The following is a 19,672-nucleotide window of genomic DNA, read 5'->3' on the forward strand; positions in this document are numbered from 1 at the left end:
GGTATTTCTGCTTCCACAATGCATTTTATAATTGTTGGGCATGCAAAAGACAAGACTCTTCAACCTCCACAGGTATGCAAAGCACTCTTTGTTTCCCTATGCTGTAAGTAAAGGGGAGCCTCTTTGCCTCTTCATCTGCCCGTAATACTGCCACCAGTATAACCTGCCTTTGCTTCCAGACTACCTCTCTCTCGACTTCAACAGTCTCAGCATTACAGATTATTGACTTAATCTTCTTACAAGCACCCAGCTCCCTTCACACTTTCTTGCGTCCAGTGGCTACCCTAAAGTTGTATTGCCACACTCCCAGCTTTGGATAACAATTTCACACTTGTATCAGAGGACACTGGACCATTAACAACTTTAACAACCTCAGAATTCAGGTGGATAGATTTCATCAGGGCTGGTTTCACTATTGAAAGGTTTTTCCTCTTGGCTTGAGTAATGCTTTCTCTCGTCAGTTCAACAACTTCTAAATTTACAGAATACTTATTCTTGATGTTACAAGGTTCAATCTTCAAAGGAGAAACAGATTTAGGTAGACACATACCACTCTTTAAGGAAGATATTTTAACCTTAAAGAACCAGACAGAGATATTCTTTGATTCCTGTCAGGAACTACAATTGTTCACACACAACCTATCTTTGATGCAATACGTTTTTGTAACAATTTGTGAAAGTCAGCGTTGGGGTTTCTGAGTGATTTGAAAAATGTTCCCCTTTTGTAATTGGAAACACGTGACCACTCCGGTAACCTAGAACAGTTTAGCAATGGGAAATTAAGAGCTTTTCTTTACACGCAAGCACTCAGACTTTGACTGTGTGGGTATGCTACATTTCCATTGTCAGCAGGACTCTTCACAATGACAAAGTTTCTACGCGCTCCCACTCTCTTACGCGAGTTAATTTGGAGCTGGTAACGGTTACCGGCAAGGTTCCCAGAGTCAACCTGAACACAGAGCTTCACTCACCGGCTCCAGGCGGTTGCGGGCTGCTTCCACTTCTCGACTTCGTCTGCTACCTCTTTAGGCGCAGTGGGTCCCACAGCCCTCTGCAGCATGGGTGTCTCTGATCCGGCCTGGTCTCCTTCACTCCTCTGTCCCACAACTTGCTTTTTTACACAGGCCGCAGGTTGCAGCACGATCACAGCTCTACAATTAAAGCCAGTAGGCACACCTGGGAAGACCTTCAATCTCAACATGTCTCTCTCAGGGCAGCCACGCTAAGGCAGGGCTTGTGAACTTAGGACCTTCTCGGAACTTGTGAAATCTGCTTTCCTCGTGTCCCAGCGTCACTAAAGTGACCAGACTTCCTCATGAACTGCCAGCCTTGTGCTCTTCTGCTTCTACTATTAGTGGCAGCCTTCCAGCTCCATCTTTCTTCCCCCTCCTGCTGCAGCTTTTTATGCCTCTTAGTTGGGGCATTTGATTTCAAGTGCAGGCCCTTAGTGTTAATTTCCTGACCCTTGCAAAGGCCGTTAGGCCTTCTTGCCTGTCCTTCACTTTTACATGCCTTTTCAGCCCTTTCTTCGTCTCAGTCCCTATGGGATTCTAGGATATATAGTGCACTTTAGTGAAACTAGTTTAATCCACTTTTAGTATATTTTTAAGGGTGAATTTAATTCTCTTAGTCTTTCTAACAGAGGGGCTGTATGCTTTAACATCATTGGAGGAAGACGGTGTGGAGAAGGCAATACTTCTGCTATTCCTTGTAGTGTACCTTTAGTATTGAGGAGGGTATGTGTTTTTAGGGATACAAAAGATTTGTTCTTTTGTGTAATATGTTGTGGGATTACAACCTTGGTGTTTACCATCTCAGTTTTACCAAAAGCTTGAGAGATGTTAAAATGACAATAAGCCATACCCTCTACTGGCATAGTGGTAAGGGTGTCCCTTCAGAGGAAAAATACTGTCTCTCATCCCATGGAATTTCCACACCACCCTGGGCCCTATCTCCACCCAGGTGATCCTCCCACAGTACACCACCCCCAGGATTGGGATCAGGAAGCGTCTTCCCTCCCCTGGCCACTTGAGAGGAGACTTTATGCAGAGTTTTAGTGAGGGACCGCAGAATTCTTCACAGTACTCTTATTTTGTATGATGAATGTATATGTATGTAATATATGGTTTTTGATTACCTTACTTATTTGCCAACTTTTTACGCTTAGTGAAGTCCTAATAAATAATTGTATTTTCATCTACTTACTGACTAACTTGAGTTATTGGTGGTGTTCTCTGTGGACTAGTAATATATTTTCCAATCTCTATTTATGTACGGGAAGGTTGGCAGATATGTGGACGTATTGCCCTGACATCTAGGTTTCTCTGAGACCTGACACTCCTAATCCCAGTTTTCACTTTTCTCTTCAGCTTTTCTGTCATCTTTATCTTTTCACATGTCTCTTGTTATCTTGACTGCAGGCTGTACTCATGGAGGGAAAGTACAGGAAGAGGCATAGCGAGATCGTCATACGGGAGTACCACAAATGGCGATTGTACGTCAGAAGCAAGGTATGACTCCTCAATGCCACCCTCCCATCTTTTACACTCTCCTTTCACTCCCCACTTTCCTCTTCTCACCGTACACTAAGGTACTTCCACTCTCATTGTTCCCCACCTTCACTCCCTCTACTTCACTTAATCGGCCATTAAGTTTTCCTTGACTTTCATTATCCAGATCTCTCTTCTTTTTCATCTCATCATCATGCTCTAATTCTCCTGTGTTCTTGCTCCTTCAGTCTCCCTTTTCCAACTGTCCCTCTCTTTGCCCATTTTGTTACTCTCAAGCCAACAGTGTTCCTTCCAACTCTTTTAATATTCCCTGGCTTTATCATTCTCTCTTTTGCTGTTCCTTTATGCCTTGCTTGTTGCTCTTTCATTCTATTTTACAAATTGCCTATGTAACACTTTCTCATGCTTCGTACTATGCAGTTGCCGTTTATTCACAATGCAGCCTTTCTTTTATTTTCAATTTCTCCATCTCGCTCACTTATACACAGTCCTATTCATTTCATGTCAGTTAACCAGCATCTTATCTTCCCCATATTCCTTCATTTTCTTTAATGGGTTTTCTTTCTCACATCCTCTTTCACTCTTTCTATTTCTTCTTTCCTCCTTTAGCTCTCCACATTTTTGTCTATACTTTTTCTTCTCTGTCGTTCACACTGTGCTCTAGTTTGTCAATTTTGAAAATGTCTCTGTTTCAGCTCCGGCAGAAGAAAGGCAGTTTGGTTTCCTCTGCAGCTCAGGTAGGTGCACAAGGCTCTGTGTACAATTAGCTGAAGGGTTTGGTGTGGGGTATGGAGGGACGGGTCATTTGGGTTAAGAGTCACCATGTGGTATTGTTGGAGTGTATTACCTCAGTCTATATCGCTCTAATGTAGCAGGGCATACCTGTGCTGGGTTGAGTCCCAGTGCCACAACCTTTATCCAGAGGGTTCATGGCAATCTGTTCTGAGCTGTGTGACTGTTGCTTTAGTCTCAGTATCTCAAAGGGTTTGGGCCTGCCTTGGCCAGGATTTGAGCATGGGCCTGTCTGTATCCACCATTCTATTCATTGGATGCTTTACTTTTAGCTTAATTTTTTCCCCCCACAGAACAAGAGGGATGATATGTCCTGGCGCGATCTGGAGGACTCTACCAATGCAGACTCCCCCATGGACCTTGACCCACTGCACGATTTCAATGCACTCATTGCAGAGCTGACAGACACCCTATTTTCTACCCGCAACCCCTACAGTGGACCGAACCCCCGGGCATATGGTAAGAGCCATTTCATGTCAAACGGGTCTACGAGTTCTGCGTTTTTATTCTAGTATGTTTCAGTGGTTGTTTTTGGTGCTTTCCCATTGCAAATGTCTTTCTTTCTTGCTCTGTCCCGCTGTACTGTCTTAACAGAGGTTGTCCTGTTCTGCACTACTCTCCTACCTGCATTTCATTTTCTCTCAGTAAGGGTGTGGCCTGTTGTCTCTGGGCAACAAGGTGCATGTCAGCTAAGATTGTACTCTGTAGGGCTGTAGGTGTACCTCTTCACACAGTACACATGGACAACATAAATAGCAAAATATGTGCCTCTGTCATATCTCTTCTGTTTAATAACTCAACATTGAATTCAAATAATGCACATTAGACTGAAATGAATAGTACACTGGTACAAAGTCCCATGTTGGATGCTGTCTGGTGGGAAAGGGATCGGCCTGTGGGCCGGGTACTAACATCCACTCCATGATGCAGACCCTGCAGGAGGTACACATAGGATCCCCCTGGTTCCCCAGTTCATCACTAGCCTTCGGAGGAAGCCTGACATACAGACCACTACCACCCCAGAGTCTCCCAACAAAAGAACCCCACCGACCTTTCAGTAACTTACTTTCCAAGATTATCAGCTCTCCGAGGGATAGTGGAGAAAAGTGGTTAAAATCCCACCATATAGTTGGTACTCAGGATGGTGGAAAAGGAAACCTATAGATTCCCAGCATCAGTAGATGCATTAAAACATACAGTTCACAGTTTATGCATCCTCCTCTAGCAACAGGGACCTCGCCAGCCCTTATGAAGACTCATAGTCCTGATATGGAAGCGATAGCTGTCCCTTCTAAAGGATCTGCTATCTTGCGTACATGGTCAGCCCTCCTTAAAAGGCTCACAGTCACATTCCCTCAGCGGGAGATTGTCTTTCATAAAGAAGAAAGTGTACGTCAGCAACGCTTTGACTTTAAGCATGACACATTACCTCATAATGACTTCAAAAAGGAGAAAGAGCTTGTGGAAAAGTCTCTTAAGCTTGACCGTGAACTCAGAATGCACGTGCTTTCCTCCTTGTCGAAGGTCAAACAGTGAGGAACCTTCCCTCTCGCTTTCACTCACAGGGCTACTACAATTTGTCCCTGTAAATCAAACAACACAACATCCAGGATTGATAGACCACGTTCAGTACATGCTCCTCTGAGACTGCCAGCTAGCCTGGGCGGTGGCCGTTTGCCATGGATTGCTCTGCACAGGTACGTGAACACTTGCTCTGAGCCACAAAACAGGAATGTGAGCAGGTCCGTGGCAGTGTGAACCATGGATAAAAGACAAGTGAATCAAATATGGTAGCCTGCCATATTGAAACCTCAGAATGCAGGTCCACGCCACAGGACATAGAGAGAGGGAAATCAGCTTAGAGTCTCGTAAGCAGGTAGCGGGGCACCCAATTACAAGGCTCTCTTGCCACAAATGCCCAGCTAAAAGCATTCTGGCCAGCAGGTGAACCCTCTGGATTACAAAGGGAGCCAGCATTTTCGGAAGGTGAGAGAGTCAGGAGTTAGAGGCATTAGAGGAGGACAGTGTATGACTTTGTGGCAAGTGGGATAGAGACAGGAAGGAGGTGACAAGAAGGAGGTGAGAAAGAAAAAGGAGGTAATGGAGGATGAGGGGGTCAGAAATGTCAGGCGGTCAGCTTTGTGAAGGTTTTTTAAAAGATGCCATTTTATTAATTCAAAATGTTGGATGAATGCCTAGCTCTCCCTACTCTGATGAGGATTTTCCTGCCTAAAATTAGCTGACGAAAACACCTAACAAAAGGTTTCTGCCCTCACACTGCATATACACAAAATCAACAAGGAAATATATGGCTGTTAAACAACAATAAGTATAACAATAGAATTTGCATCACAGTACTGCTTCTTCTGATAACCTGGGCCAATTCCCGTTCCCCAGATTCAAGTAGGCTTTTGTTTAACTGTTCAAACAGGATAAGGAAGTCCTGTACTAAAAAGTTCCACGTCGGTTCTTTTTGATCCAGCTAGATGACATACATTTCCAACTTGTATTCCAACGATATTTCACAATTGGTTCAACAAAGCTTTTCTCTCACTACTTGTAGCTAAGGTATTGAGACGACTTCTTGTCATCAACAAAGAATATTTCAGTAAAGATCTTGCAAAAGTCTCTTGTTGTCAACAAAGTATATTTGAGTACTTCAGTAGTTTAAAAACAACTGTCTTTATCAGGATATTTTTGCACCACTTTTAGTTTCAATACTACTTCACCAAAACACATCAGTGATTGTTCAGCTGCTTCTTCATAAGCTTTACCGCCCCCCCCCACCATAGTAATTCACAAACTTCCACCGGGTTTACTCCTATGCCAGGTTTACTACCACTACAACTCTCTGTTCCGGTATATGCTTCGGCTGAAACAGAACCAACGGTCACAAAAGTTCTTGGACCTGGTATACTTCCTGCAAGCTAAGACAAACTACTGCAGTTTGTTGTTCGGGTGTACTCTCCTTCCCGAACAGTACCAATTGGTACAAAGTTCTATGACCTGATATACTCCCTTGCCAGGCCAAACTACTAACTCAAAGTTCTTCTGAAGAGTCAACTTCAAATGTTTTAACACTGTCTTCTACTTCACAGAAGAAGAATTTAGATTGTCTTCAAGGGTAACCAGAATCGTACTGGTGCTATTCACTACACCTATGTATTTACCACACACAAGGGATGCAATGCTTTCCTCCTCCTGAACCTCTTTAGTCAGAAGTGGGCAAAAGTGTTTATTGGTGGGCCTTTTTCTAAGTGTGCAGTCTGTTTCCAGCTTTAATTGTGGGTGAGGAGTCTGTGTGAGCTGGACCTCAGCCCATTCCTACAAAAAGCCCAGTCTTGCGCAGACAAGATGTGGGCAAAAGTGGTTATTGGTGGTTCGTCGTGGGGAGGCCCGGGGGGTGAGCAACTATGAGCCGGTAAGATTGCGTGTGACGAAACAACTAGCTATTCTTGGAGAACTTGCACTACCGGGCTGTGCTTGGTCTCCCGAGTTCTGGTTTATTGGCTCACAGTAAAGGAATCATTGAATCATTGCAACAAGCTCTGTGATTGAAATTCCTAGCTCATGTGCTCATGCGCTCTAACCTTGAAGCCCGTGGGTGAGGGTGTGCTTGCTGTGTGGCGCTGTTTACACGTATGGAGGAGAAGAGAGGCGGTCGTTAGGACCCTTTAGCTGCCGTGCTTGCCTTGTTTCGGCGACAGAGCAATCTATCTGAGTGGTATCTTGTGTATGGGTATAACCCATTCCTAGCAATTGGATTTTGAGAAACACGAATTGCCTGTGCACGATAGCCTTGTTGCAGGAACTGTGTTGTCAAAAGTGCACTCTGCAGCATTAAAAGTGCACCCTGCAGCATTGTTTGTATCACCAAGGAACAGCAAACCCAGGAGCTCGGGCTGCCTAGGAAATGCCAAGTCTGCTCTTATAAGTTGGCCTTTGTTTGGTCTCTGGGTGGGACAGTGTGGGAGAGAACTACAGCAGCTCCCCGAGCTGTCAGGTGTTCCCTGCCCACCAAAGTAACTTTTGTATCACTTGGCTTATGGGCCTATGTTCTGTGACCGCTTCTTGTGCCTGCCTTTTTAGCCTACAGTCTATGATGACTATAAAGGACTTTAGGGACTCAATAGTTGCACATATATTTGTAGATTTGCACACTTGATTCTATTTAATATTGTACATATGTGAGCCTTTGCTGTTGGTGTTTTACAATTTTTATCATTTTTATGCACTTGTGTTCCCCTTTGGTTCACAGTTTTTTGGTATTCCCTTGAATTTACAGGGTGGAAGATGCTTAAATGCAAGGCTAATTGCCTGGGGTGGGTCCCAAGAGGATCTACAAATTGTTTGAGACCAGCATGGAAGTTATTGTTTTAATATCTGAAATTGAAGGGTTATTCTAGATGGGGAGGTCGAGTTGGATATGTCTGCCCAAAAAACTGTCAATACTAATTGTGCAATTTTGGATGAGGGCTGTTATACTATGGGCACTAGAGAGGTGTGTTATGAGAGTGAAGCTGCCTGTATTGAGGATAGGGATAACCTCCAACGAACTACGGGTCTAAGGAGGCCAGCTAATGTGGATCTAGTAGCTAAGTTTATTGTAGAAAATGTAACTGGCCAGGAAGGAGGGACAAATTACCTTCTCCCGGTCCACTGCCCCAAATTATCGGGTCATTTAGGCTATCGGGTAAGTAGTGTAATCGAAGTCTGTCTTCATGCTGCTCATTGTATTGTCCCTGCTGATACTGTGTCCAACTCTGAATCCATTCCTGAGATGGTTCGGGGGGGGGGTCCAATTTCCACTGTAGCAGAGTAAAACGCTACTAATGTGGGATTAAATGAGGGTTGCACAGATACTGGTACTCGAGGAATCCCTATCATTGCCCCCAAAGTCACTTTAGAAAACATATTTTCCCCCTTGGTGGTTGTCTCTATGTTGGAAAGCAGGAACTTGAGTACAATGCGACTAGTGGGGGAGGGGAAAGGAAGTCTGCACTCAACGTAAGTGCAACTGAACTATAGTGTGGAGACCCAAAATGTCCCTGTAAGTCCTGCTGCAGTTGGGAATTCACAGTAAAAATTAATGTCTTCGCTGTAAATAGAATTAACCTTATTCCTCCTGTGTGAAGTTCATTTGCAAAACAGTGGCATGCTTGAAAGTCACTCTGTACACTCCTGAAAAGGTCCTCCCTTTCTTAGACTAACGTCTTTTTGTGAATTTATGTTAAATGATTGTTGTATGCAAGAACCCGTTGGGTTTTTGTTTTATAGCCTTGTTTATAATACAAGTGATCACATGTTTTCTATAAAGGTTTTTGATATGTGATTTTAGAAAGAAAATTTAATAACATTGTGAAAATTGATATACAAAAAAGTGATTGGTGAGAGTTGTTAAATCTACAGAATCAAAAAGTAGATACACGTATCTCTGCCCTGTTGTACACTTGGGGACATTACAGAGGGTAAGTCAATCTCGAGGCTTTTGTTCTATTGTTAAAATATTCTCCCTTTTATTCAAGATCGACCCCACCCCACCCCACCCCGATAACCAAAAATAGGGAGTACCCAATCTGTAAACCTTGATTGTAAATGTGACTGGAGAAGCAACTTTAATGAATTAATGATGGAGGTTGGTTAACTTAAGGAAACACTTGTTAGTTTATCCAAAATTGTTGTGGATCAGGGGGAAGCAGCTTTTAGAAGGCCAGAAAGAGTATTTCTCTCTCATGTCTAAACTCCAGGCTGATTACAGTGTAAACCTTGTGCTGAACACGGGACTTCTGTGCCGCAGTGTTATGATAAGCCCAGCAGCTGCAAGGCAGATGGGCCCTGTTGACATCTCCAACTATGAGGGTGGTGAAGGACTCGCAGTGGGTTAAACCTTTAACAGATATTATTAATAAACATGCGGTCACTCAACCCCCTCAAATTATAAGTAACGGTAGACAGGTTTTCCTTCCCAACTTATGTGAACTGGGCGGTTTCCCTATTGATCGGAAGTCATCCAGTACCCAGCACTGTAAGTATATTTTTATGCGCAATGTCCCCAAACCAAGCCCTGGTGCATTTGAAAACGAGGATTTTTAATGAACAAGAGCTTTCACTGGATCCTTCATGTGAGGGGTTGTACCTCTATTATCAGAGAGAACACTGCAAGGGCTTGTAGAGGAAACCTGGGCCCAGGGCAGAGGGATTTTATCAGACTGGTGCTGAGGGACCTAAAGTTGGTGGAGGGGCTTTTGGCAATAGAGGTAAGAACGTATCCGCCTCAGGGTTCATTCATTTCCTTGAGAGACTCCCTACCTTAGGTATTCAACAAGCGACCCCTGGGACATCCACTGGTAAAAGGTGGCCGGGATTCGCTGGCAAGGGAAGAAGGCTTGGATGAGGTGGATTGACCCCCTCCCCATCAAGTTCCATCGGACCCGGAGGTACTAATGTGCTCTTTTGGAATGTCGCTGGGATTGTCAGACACCTGATGGCCCCTGACTGGATAGCCTTTGTATCTTCAAATGAGATCATATGCATCCAGGAAACGCGGACTTTGGAATCCATTTAGATGCAGGGGTTCAAGGCATTTAACATCCCTGTGAATAAAAGTCCCAGAGGAATGCGGTGAGTTGCGGGTGTTTGTTAACCCCTAGTGGCAGTGCAATTTGGGTGGAGGCCAAGATGAGTAGTCCAAGTAGCTCAGATTTGCAATTGATGCAAACTCAGAGGGGCTTACTTTACTTATTTTTTATGTGTGATATAGACCCTACGGGACTAACCCATTGGGAACATTGACCCTTTTATCCGAGGTAGTGAATAGTTGGGAGTCTAAGGTGTCTGGTCAACTCCACGTTATTGTTGGAGGAGATTTCAATTTACAGTTCAAAGCTCTAAGAGGAATGGAAGGGCTATTGGAGGACGTGGAAGTGGTTTGGGAGATCCCCACATTGGAGGCTACTTTTCCTGTGCGGGCACATAAACATGCTCTGGAGTCAGCCCGGATATTGTATGGAGTAAACTTGAGGGCATGTAATGGTAGGTGCATAGAAGACAGGCCAGGTAAATACACTTTCTTTGGATTTGAATGGTCTTCTAGGATAAATTACATACTGGTCAAGATGGGTGATTGGGGTGAAGTCGAGGAGTTCTCCATTTCCGACCATAAGGACAGTGATCACAAACCTTGTTTGTTAAAGCTAAGATGGTCGGCTAAGAGGCAAGAGGTTATTGTGCCCACTGTATCGATTAGGATAGCTGGTAATGACAGAGGTGCTATCACATGGGATAACATCATGACAGCAGGGCAAAACATTCTATATACCTTTCAACTTGTTCCTACATTGAAAACCTATGTGATTATAATCTCAGGGATGGCATGGTTTTGGCTGAATATAAACACTTGCTTTCTGAGCTTAGTCCCTGGTTTACTAGCTTGAAAAGCAGAGAAATGTGATTTGATTACAAAAGTAGGTTGGTTAAAGAGGATCTTATGCTTTATCTTGGAAATAAAGGGAAGGTGAATAAGGAGGGTTTGCACTCCAAGAGGAGCAACTATAAGACTACAGAGAAGCTGAGGAAGACTGAACACCATAGATCTAAATGGGAAGTACTTGGAGAAGCAGCCACCTAAAAGGATAGTAAGGCTTTTTGGTCTTTAGTCTCTGACCGGAAGGAAATAACCGATAATGGTGTTCATTGTACGATTACCGCAGAGGAATGGGTTTCCCATTTTTGTGATCTATATATAGAGGAGAACTCCTTCTAAGGTTTTTGTAAAGAGGGACCAGTAGGGACAGATTGGGTGCCAATTGACCGTAGTAGTTCACATATCACCTGGCACCTGTAAAAAGTGCATTACTGAGCACCAAGGGTCAGAAGGCCTCCTACCCCCGATTAAAATCCTGGTTGATCTCTGGAAAGATGAGCCTGATGTCTGGGTGCTGATACTATGGAGGCTATTCCAAGTAGTGGTTGGCCTCAATAAGGTACCTGAAGTAATGGCGTTGTGCTGAGATTGTACCTGTATACAAATAAGGTGGCAGAGAAAATCCGGGCAACTACAGGCCTATCTCATTACTCGATGCAACAGGAACATTATTTAACAAGGTGGTTCTACAACAGTTGCAGGATTGGATAAAACTAAGGGCCTTATTTCCCATCTACAGCCTTGGTTTCAGCAATGGTTGAGCACAGTCGATCAGTGTTTTGGCTTGTCTATAATTTTGCAGAGATGTACTCTGCTAAAAAAGAATGATGGTCTATGCAGTGTACCTAGGGCCCAGTTATGGCAGGTCTTGCTGAGGCGGGGGTGCCTGCACAACTGGAGTGGGTGATCAACCAGCTCCATTCTAATAACACAGCGGTTGTGAGGTGGTGTCTGGCAGGAGAGACTACTAAACACAAATGAAGGGTTCTTTGCGATCACGCTGCACACACAAACTACAAATAAATGCAATTTTTGTCAGTTTAATTGAAAAACAGGGCAGCCTGACAAGTGTTTCAAGCTTGAAGGCTCTTTTAACTGTAACGTTCTTTCGATTGGATGTTCCTCCCACTTATTCCTCATCGACCCTCCCAACCTGCCCTTCCGTACAGTTTACGCCAGTTGCACTCAAACTTCCTTTAGAGCCTGAGGACTTAAAACCTGATCAGCTGATGCGACCATGAACCCCGTAAAAACAGAACTGAGGTTACGGGCGCTGCTCGAGCCCTTTATACAGCGGATGACGTTGATGCTCGACGGTGGCCCTCGAGTGAGTACGACTCTGCGGTCTCGAACACAGCGCCCTCTAGTGACATTTTTTTTCCAAAGCAGCGAAGCTCAGAGATGCATTAGCATAAGATGAGGAATTCGTGGGAGGAACATCCAATCGAAATAACGTTACAGTTGGTAAGTAACTTGTTCTTCGAACGGATTGTGTCCTCGGTTGTAGTCCTTATCTTGATAGATCACTTCCAGCTTGCTGGCCTCGGAAACATTTTCAGTAGAGGGCGCTGCGTGTCGACGTCTCTCGAGTTGGTGTCCCTCGACAGCCTCCGTATCGGCGCCGATGTCATCGTGCGTACGAATAGACTTGCGCCGTGTCCGTTGCTCAGTTCCGTTTTTCCGTGCTTCGTGGGCCTCGGAATCGTGTTGCTCAGTTCTTTCTTCAAGTATCTTATTATTCCTCGAAGATATCTTCTTCATTCGATGGCTTCCTCTTCCAAACCGTCGACCCCACGGTCCGGCTTCAGAAAGTGTCGAGATTGTGGGAAGAAAATTTCGTTGACGGATCCTCACAGGATCTGCTTGTGGTGCCTGGGATCGGAGCATCACTGTTCGGAATGCAAGGACGTATGTCCATGACGGCGAAAGCCTTGAAGGAGCGTAAGGGGGAAGCTAGAAATAGGTAAGACTCTTAAAACTTCAACTTCTTCGAAAGTTTCCTCGGCAGAGTCGAGACATTCGTCTCCTCGCCGTCACAGGAAACATTCCCGTTCAAGGTCTCGAAGCGGTTCCCATCAGTCTTCGAGATCTAAACACTCAAAAAAGAGGTGTCTTAGATCTCCCTCTTCTTCGTCTTCTTCCACTTCCCCGGAAAGGGTCACCTGCCCCACGAAACACAGCTCTCCAGCTAAGTGGGAGGAATTCCGTAAAAAAATGCTTAGCGTCTTCGAGAAAGCGCCTCGATCCCCTCGGAGACGGCTAAAGGTGATACCCTGGGTGAAAGACCCGAAAAATCAAAACGCCGCGAGTCGTTGCACCCGGCGAAAGAAACTGCCCGAGAGCGTCATGAACCCTCGAGCAAAGGCAGTAAGACCGAAGGTTCCTTCGACTTATAAATCTGCGTCATCGACGCCTTTATCGAAGGGCCCGTCGACACACAAATCAGTCATATCTACGCCGTCTTCGGCGCCGCTGTCGACACCGAGACAGACCTACTGCGGTTACTACATCTCAGTCAGTAGACGTACCGAGGGCTTTGACCATGACCTCAAGGATGTCGTCGATAACCTCGACGACTCCGAGTAGGATTCCGATCCTCTCGAGTTCTTCAAGGCCTCTTCATACTTTTTCAACACCTTTTTCGGTTTCATCGAAGCCTTTGACTTCCGCGTCGACAATGTCGACGTTTTCTCAACCGGTGACTCCAAGCTTGGCCCCTTCTGCTCTAGAAATGGGTTTTAAGCCATACCCAAGGTCAGATTATTTCAGAGCTTTGTCCTCTATATATGAGGAAGGGGAGGATTCTTACCATGGAAGACCCTTTGGGTTACAGAGGACCCCACTACACCTATACCAGAGGAATTTATCTCTGAAGAGAACAGATTGAAGGACCTTCTAGACTCTTTGCATGAGGCAAGTGGTTTAGATACTTCTCCAGAAGTAGAATTCGCTAAACCAGACCCAGGGGAACATGCTCAGACCCCTTATAGGGTCTTAATGGCCAGAATAATAGAGTTCATGGGGTGGTCTACACCTTCACCTTCTTTTCAACAGGATAATCTTACGGACATTTTACTTAAAGGCCCACAGGAAGATCCTGTGGTTCCCTTTCATGCTGCATTGAGAGAAAAACTGGGAAACTCCAGAGGTTATCCCGGCAGTTAACAAACTATCTGCCAAATATAGGGTATCTGCTTCTGACCCTGAATATTTGAGCAAACATCCAACTCCAGAGAGTTTGGTTGTACAAGTAGCAACTTCATCGAACAGTAGATCGGCATACCCTACTATTCCACAAGACAGGGATGATAAAAGGTTTGACACTATGTCAAAAAAGTTCTTCTCGGCATGTAGCATGGCGCTTAAATCCATTAATGATACTTGCATCCTTGCAAGATTAAGTCATACACTTTGGGAGTGTGCTTCATATGCGGCTGTCTGTCTCCCGGAAGGAGAGGAAAGGGAAGCATTTCTGAACCATCATTAAAGATGGTAAAGACGCAATGTGTGAGTCCCTTCAAACTGGCATTGATTCTGCTGACAGTATCAGCAGGGCCATGGCGGAAAGTACTACAATCCGGAGATTTGCGTGGTTGCGAAAGTCTGGTTTTGCTCCAGATGTACAGGCCAGGGTTTTGAATATGCCCTTTGACGGCACTTCTTTGTTTGGTAAGAAGGCTGATGACTGCCTAGAGAAGTTACAAACAGCAGGCAGCAGCGAAATCTCTTGGAGCTGCAATCCGTCAAACTCAGTATCGCCCCTCAGGAACCTCTTGGAGGGGTAGGCTCTTTCGCTTTTATTCCGCATTCGGAAAAGGCAGAGGACAGCTGGCTCAAAGGGGCCAAAAATTATTCACCCGCGGTAAACGGGTTAAAAGTACAAAAGCCGCAGCAGGTGCCTCCTTGCCCTCGGCATCTGCAACAGCCGCCTCTAAACCACTCTGAGGTCTCCTCACAAGACACCGGTAGGGGGCAGGTTAACTCAACATCTGACGGAATGGCAGGCTATTAAGTCAGATGTTTGGACATTGGAGACAGTTGCCCAAGGTTACTGCCTGCCTTTTCCATGCACCCCTCAGTCCTCCACCGGGGAACAACTCTTTGAAGTTTCCAGATCTACTCCTTTCGCAGGAGATTCTAGACCTGCTAGAGAAAGGTGCTATGGAACCGGTACCTTTAGCGGAGAGGAACAAGGGTTGGTATTCCCCCTACTTTCTAGTACTGAAGGAGGACGGAGGACTGAGACCCATCTTGGACTTACGAGAATTGAACAAATTACTCAGGAAGGACAAGTTCAAGATGGTGACTCTCTCTCAGATCCTTCAGGCCCGGCTGGTATCTCTTGACCTTCAGGATGCTTATTTCCATGTGCCAATCCATCTCAAACACAGGAAATACCTGAGGTTCGCAATTGGCAACTCTCACTATCAGTTTCGAATTCTGCCATTTGGGCTGACCTCCGCCCAGAGGGTCTTCACCAAGCTAATGTCGGTAGTGGCTACAAGTCTAAGGAGCGAAGGGATCCACGTCTATCCCTACCTAGACGATTGGTTGATCACAGCAGTATCTTCGGAACAAGCTCAGATCCAACTAGATTATGTCTGCCACTTCCTTCACAAACTGGGCTTCTCCCTCAATTCAAAGAAGTCACAGATGATACCATCCTGTATCTTCCTTGTGCCAGAAGCTCGCCTGAGAATGAGATCCTCCAGTGGGCACTAAGAACCCAGTGGTTGCAATTCTCAGGAAGAATGACAGATCTCCTTCAGGTCCTGGACAAAGTGGCTCGAGACCTTCAGTGGTGGGCCTGTCGGGAGAACATTTTGAAAGGAGAACTGTTTTGGCAACCATGGCCGGAGATAACAGTAGTCACGGATGCTTCACTCACGGGGTGGGGAGCCCATGCCAACGACTTGACCATCAGCGGTCGTTGGTCTCTATCGGAGTCCAGACTACATATCAACCTGTTGGAGCTGAGAGCTATCAGACTAGCGCTCAAGGCTTTTCTGCCATCTGTACAAGGGAAAAATGTCCTAACTATCATCAGTTCACTTAGCCGGAGAGAAGAACTTGACAGCGGACACTCTGAGCCGGCAGAGCACAGTCTCCTACGAGTGGGAGATAGCTCACAAAGTCCTTCAAGAGATCTTCACCCTTTGGGGAACCCCTCAAGTGGATGTGATCGCCACCAGTATCAACAGGAAGTGCGATCAGTTTTGTTCAAGGGAATTTCCCCCGAGAGGAGCTCTAGGGGATGCGTTTGTAGTAGCCTGGGAGTTTCCGCTTCTGTACGCGTTTCCTCCAGTCCCTGTCATTCCTCAGATGATCAGGAGGTTGAGAAGATTCCAGAAGATTATGATCCTAATTGCCCCAGACTGGGCCAGGAGAACGTGCTACCCGGACCTTCTGGACATGTCCATCTGCCCTCCGATTCATCTTCCGCACAGGGAGGATCATCTCTCACAGAAGGGAGGTCAGGTTCTACAAACAGACATCTGAACCCTCAACCTTCACGCTTGGTTTCTGAAAGGTTGAGATACAAGGATTTGGACCTCCCAGATGACGTCATGGAGGTGTTGCTTTCGGGCCAGAAGGCCGGCAACAAAGACTTTATATTGCTGCGGTTGGAACAAGTTTTGCAGCTGGTGTAGAGAAAAGAATATCGAACCCTTTTCATGCGGTACACCAATGCTGTTCTCTTTTTTGCTCTATTTGGCGAATTCAGGTCTTCAAGTTGGTATGATCAGAGGCTACCTCGCAGCGCTGTCAATCTTCAAGCGCACTGCGAAGGAGCCATCATATTTCAAATTACCCCTAGTAATCCAATTTCTGAAGGGGTTAACTAATTTCTATCCCCCAAAGCCGTTCCAAGTTCCCTTGTGGGACTTAAATCTAGTCTTAAATTCCCTGATGGGTACTCCCTTTGAACCACTCCATTCTTGTTCATTAAGATTTCTCACCCTTAAAACAGTCTACTAGTGGCTTTGACATCTGCCAGAAGAGTGAGCGAATTACAAGCTCTATCTTGCAAACCTCCTCATACAATTTTTCACAAAGACAAAGTTGACCTACAAGTGAAACCTACTTTCCTCCCAAAGGTAGTCTCTGAATTCCACATCACTCAGAAGATAACCTTACCTTCATTCTATCCTCCTCCCCATCCAGGGAAAGCGGAAGAGAGGCTACATAGGCTGGATCCAAGGCGAGCCTGGAGCTTTTATATCAGCAGACTTGCCAGGATAAGACAAGCCGACCAATCCATCTGGATTCCTCCTCTAGCCAGGAGACAAGATTTGGCAAAGCTGTGTTGTTCATTCTTAAAGGGAAATATTCCAATTTTACTCCCACCTCGGTTTACACACCACTGCTATGGGAGTCTATCAAGATGAGGAATACGTCGGAGGACACAATCCCTTCGAAGAACAAGTTACTTCTTACCTTGTAACGTTCTTTCAATGGGATGTTCCTCCGACGTATTCCTTATCGCCCCTCCCATCCATCCCCTCAGTAAAACTTCCCTTGTAGTTGCAGCTTACGCTCCTTCAAGGTCAATAACCAATTCATGCACAGCTACTCTTAAACTTCAAAACGGAGCAGAGCAACGGACGCTGCGCGAGTCCATTTGTACGCGCGATGACGTCGGCGCCGATACGGAGGCTGTCGAGGGACACCAACTCGAGGGACGTCGATGCGCAGCGCCCTCTACTGAAAAAAATGTCTGAGGCCAGCAAGCTCGAAGTGATCTATCAAGATAAGGAATACGTCGGAGGAACATCCAATCGAAAGAACATTACAAGGTAAGAAGTAACTTGTTCTTCTATTCCAATATAGGCAGACATAGTGTTCTTTGTAGGGATGGGAGTCCTTGTCCCATAGAGGGGAGTCAATCCCAGTGAGGTCCCTTTTTTCCCCAGTCCCACAAGGAGGTTCTTGCTTAGCAGACTCACCTCCCTTGCCTCAAAGGGGGTGGATCCCAGCAGGGAAGAACTGACAAATTGCCCAGATTCGTCACAGCTGGCAGTCTATGCCAGGTTCTGCGACCATCACCAACAGGGTTCAGTCTGATAACCTCATGGCCCACCACACTATTTGCCAAGATCAGATAGACACCCGTCCCGCAACCACATGGCGCTGTGCACTAGGGTTGGTGGCATCAATTGAACCTCAAGAAAAGAGCAACATCCGGACCCATTCTACGAAAGCCAAACATTGAGTAATAGTAGCCAAGTTCAAGTGCTAGGGCCCTTAAACCCCAGGAAACGCAGTGACTTTTTGTTCACCAGTTGTTGATATTAAGGAAGAGAGGGAAGCACTGACGGGACTATGTTCCTTCGAAAAACTTGATTTACTCAATGTTATTTTGAGTATCCCACAACGTTGCTTCATCAATTCGTATTTCTGTTGTGTAATAGAATCCCTTAAACCTTTTAGCTTTGAGTTGTCTGTTGTTCCCTCAGCCCACACCAACTCTCTTAAAATCAGGGGTTTCAAAGCTAGAACGTTTCAGAGGTTTGTTATAGTGTTAGCTTGCATAGCTTTGCAGATATGTGCTTTCTAGCATAGCTTTGCAGATATGTGTTTTCTAGCCTTTGCTGGAATGTAATAGTGTCAGCAGGTGACATCACCTGTATTCTGAGTTGTTTGTTTACTTTTGCTGGGGATTCAGTGTTGGGGCAGTTGAAGGACAGCAAGACTTGTTGGTGCTGTTCCTGTAGTGCTGTTTTTTTGATTTGTTGTTGCTTTATCACTATAATAAAACTGTTTACGACTTATCACTCATCCGGGAGTCATTGACTCAACATTGGTGACAAAGATTTTCAGGACTTTGCCCCCTAGCAAAGAGGAAGGAATAACCTGCTCCGAGCAGTGCGAAAGGAAGAACCTGCTCCGCCCGTCAACGGAAGACTGCGCGTAGCGAGCGACTCCCGCTCTGTTTTATGTTGTAAAACATTGTAGCGGCCAAGAAAGAGAACGCCTTACCCCTATGTCCCGTCCCCTTTCCTCCATAGTTATGGGACATTCCTCCGCACTTTGTAAAAAGCATCACATTTTTCAGAAATGTGTCCTTCCTCTCTTTTTACGCAGGGTACCGCACACGGCTGTAACCCCACCCTCCTTAGCTCCGCCCAGAGCATTGCCCATGAGTCCTTTTCTCCGCACGTTCAGGACTGGACGCACTTGCATCTTCGGAAGATTTTTTCCTTCCAGTGTCCTTCTCTCCTGCTCCGGTTTAGCGGTCGCGTAGTAGTCCGTCTATGCCGGTTCAGTTAGATTTTCCTTCTTGTTCTTCTTGCGAGCGACACTTCGCTAGGGCGCATCCCCATCCTCTTTGTTTAGAGTGTTTCAGTCCGGATCACCGGTGGGACTAGTGCTTCTACTGCGATTCCCTTTCAGTCCAGGCACTTCAACGTTGTCTGGAGCAGTGGGAGAAGGTGTTTCAGCGCGTACCTCCCCCGCATTTTCAGAGTTTCATCGATGAGAAGAAGAGACGCTCGATAAGTTCTTTAGTTTTCAGGGCACCCCGACCGGGAGACCCTTTTCCGGTCTGGGAGGGGCTTCAAAAGCTCTGTTACCGGGGTTTCCCCTCAGGTGCCTTTCAGGCCTAAAAAAGGTACCAGAGTTTTCTCCGAGGGCCTCTGTGAGTGGCCTGCCTACACCGGATTACAGTCCGAGGCCCCTCCTGTGGGGGCTATTCAACAGCCCAGTTATACTGATCCTGGGGGTACCGGAGCTTGCTTCGAGATCTCCTTGTCTGGAGCTTCCCATACAGACACTGGGGTGGACCTGAGGCCTTGGTAGAGGCTTTCTGTACTGAACCAAGGTTCGAGTCCCCCCCCGTGAGGCAGCTGGTACCGGACTCTGGTCCGAGGTTCCTCTGTCTGAGGCTAAGGTGACTGACAGAACTGAGAGGCCTGTTAAGGTCTTGTCAGTGAGGTGGATTCCACAT

At 45.9% G+C, this 19,672-nt stretch overlaps 1 protein-coding gene across 1 annotated transcript in view; it reads left to right on the forward strand.

Moving 5' to 3' along the window:
- The window catches only part of LOC138513838 (MLX-interacting protein-like), a 652,779-nt gene that overhangs the window by 208,409 nt on the left and 424,698 nt on the right, over window positions 1–19,672 (forward strand). The window contains exons 4-6 of the mRNA XM_069628950.1: window positions 2,421–2,510; window positions 3,206–3,247; window positions 3,596–3,761. Coding sequence (XP_069485051.1) covers window positions 2,421–2,510; window positions 3,206–3,247; window positions 3,596–3,761 — 298 coding nt within the window. The remainder of the gene's footprint in view (window positions 1–2,420; window positions 2,511–3,205; window positions 3,248–3,595; window positions 3,762–19,672) is intronic.

Source organism: Ambystoma mexicanum, chromosome 12 (genome assembly GCF_040938575.1).
Source record: "Ambystoma mexicanum isolate Mex_15411 chromosome 12, UKY_AmexF1_1, whole genome shotgun sequence".
In the NCBI taxonomy this organism is placed as follows: domain Eukaryota; kingdom Metazoa; phylum Chordata; class Amphibia; order Caudata; family Ambystomatidae; genus Ambystoma; species Ambystoma mexicanum.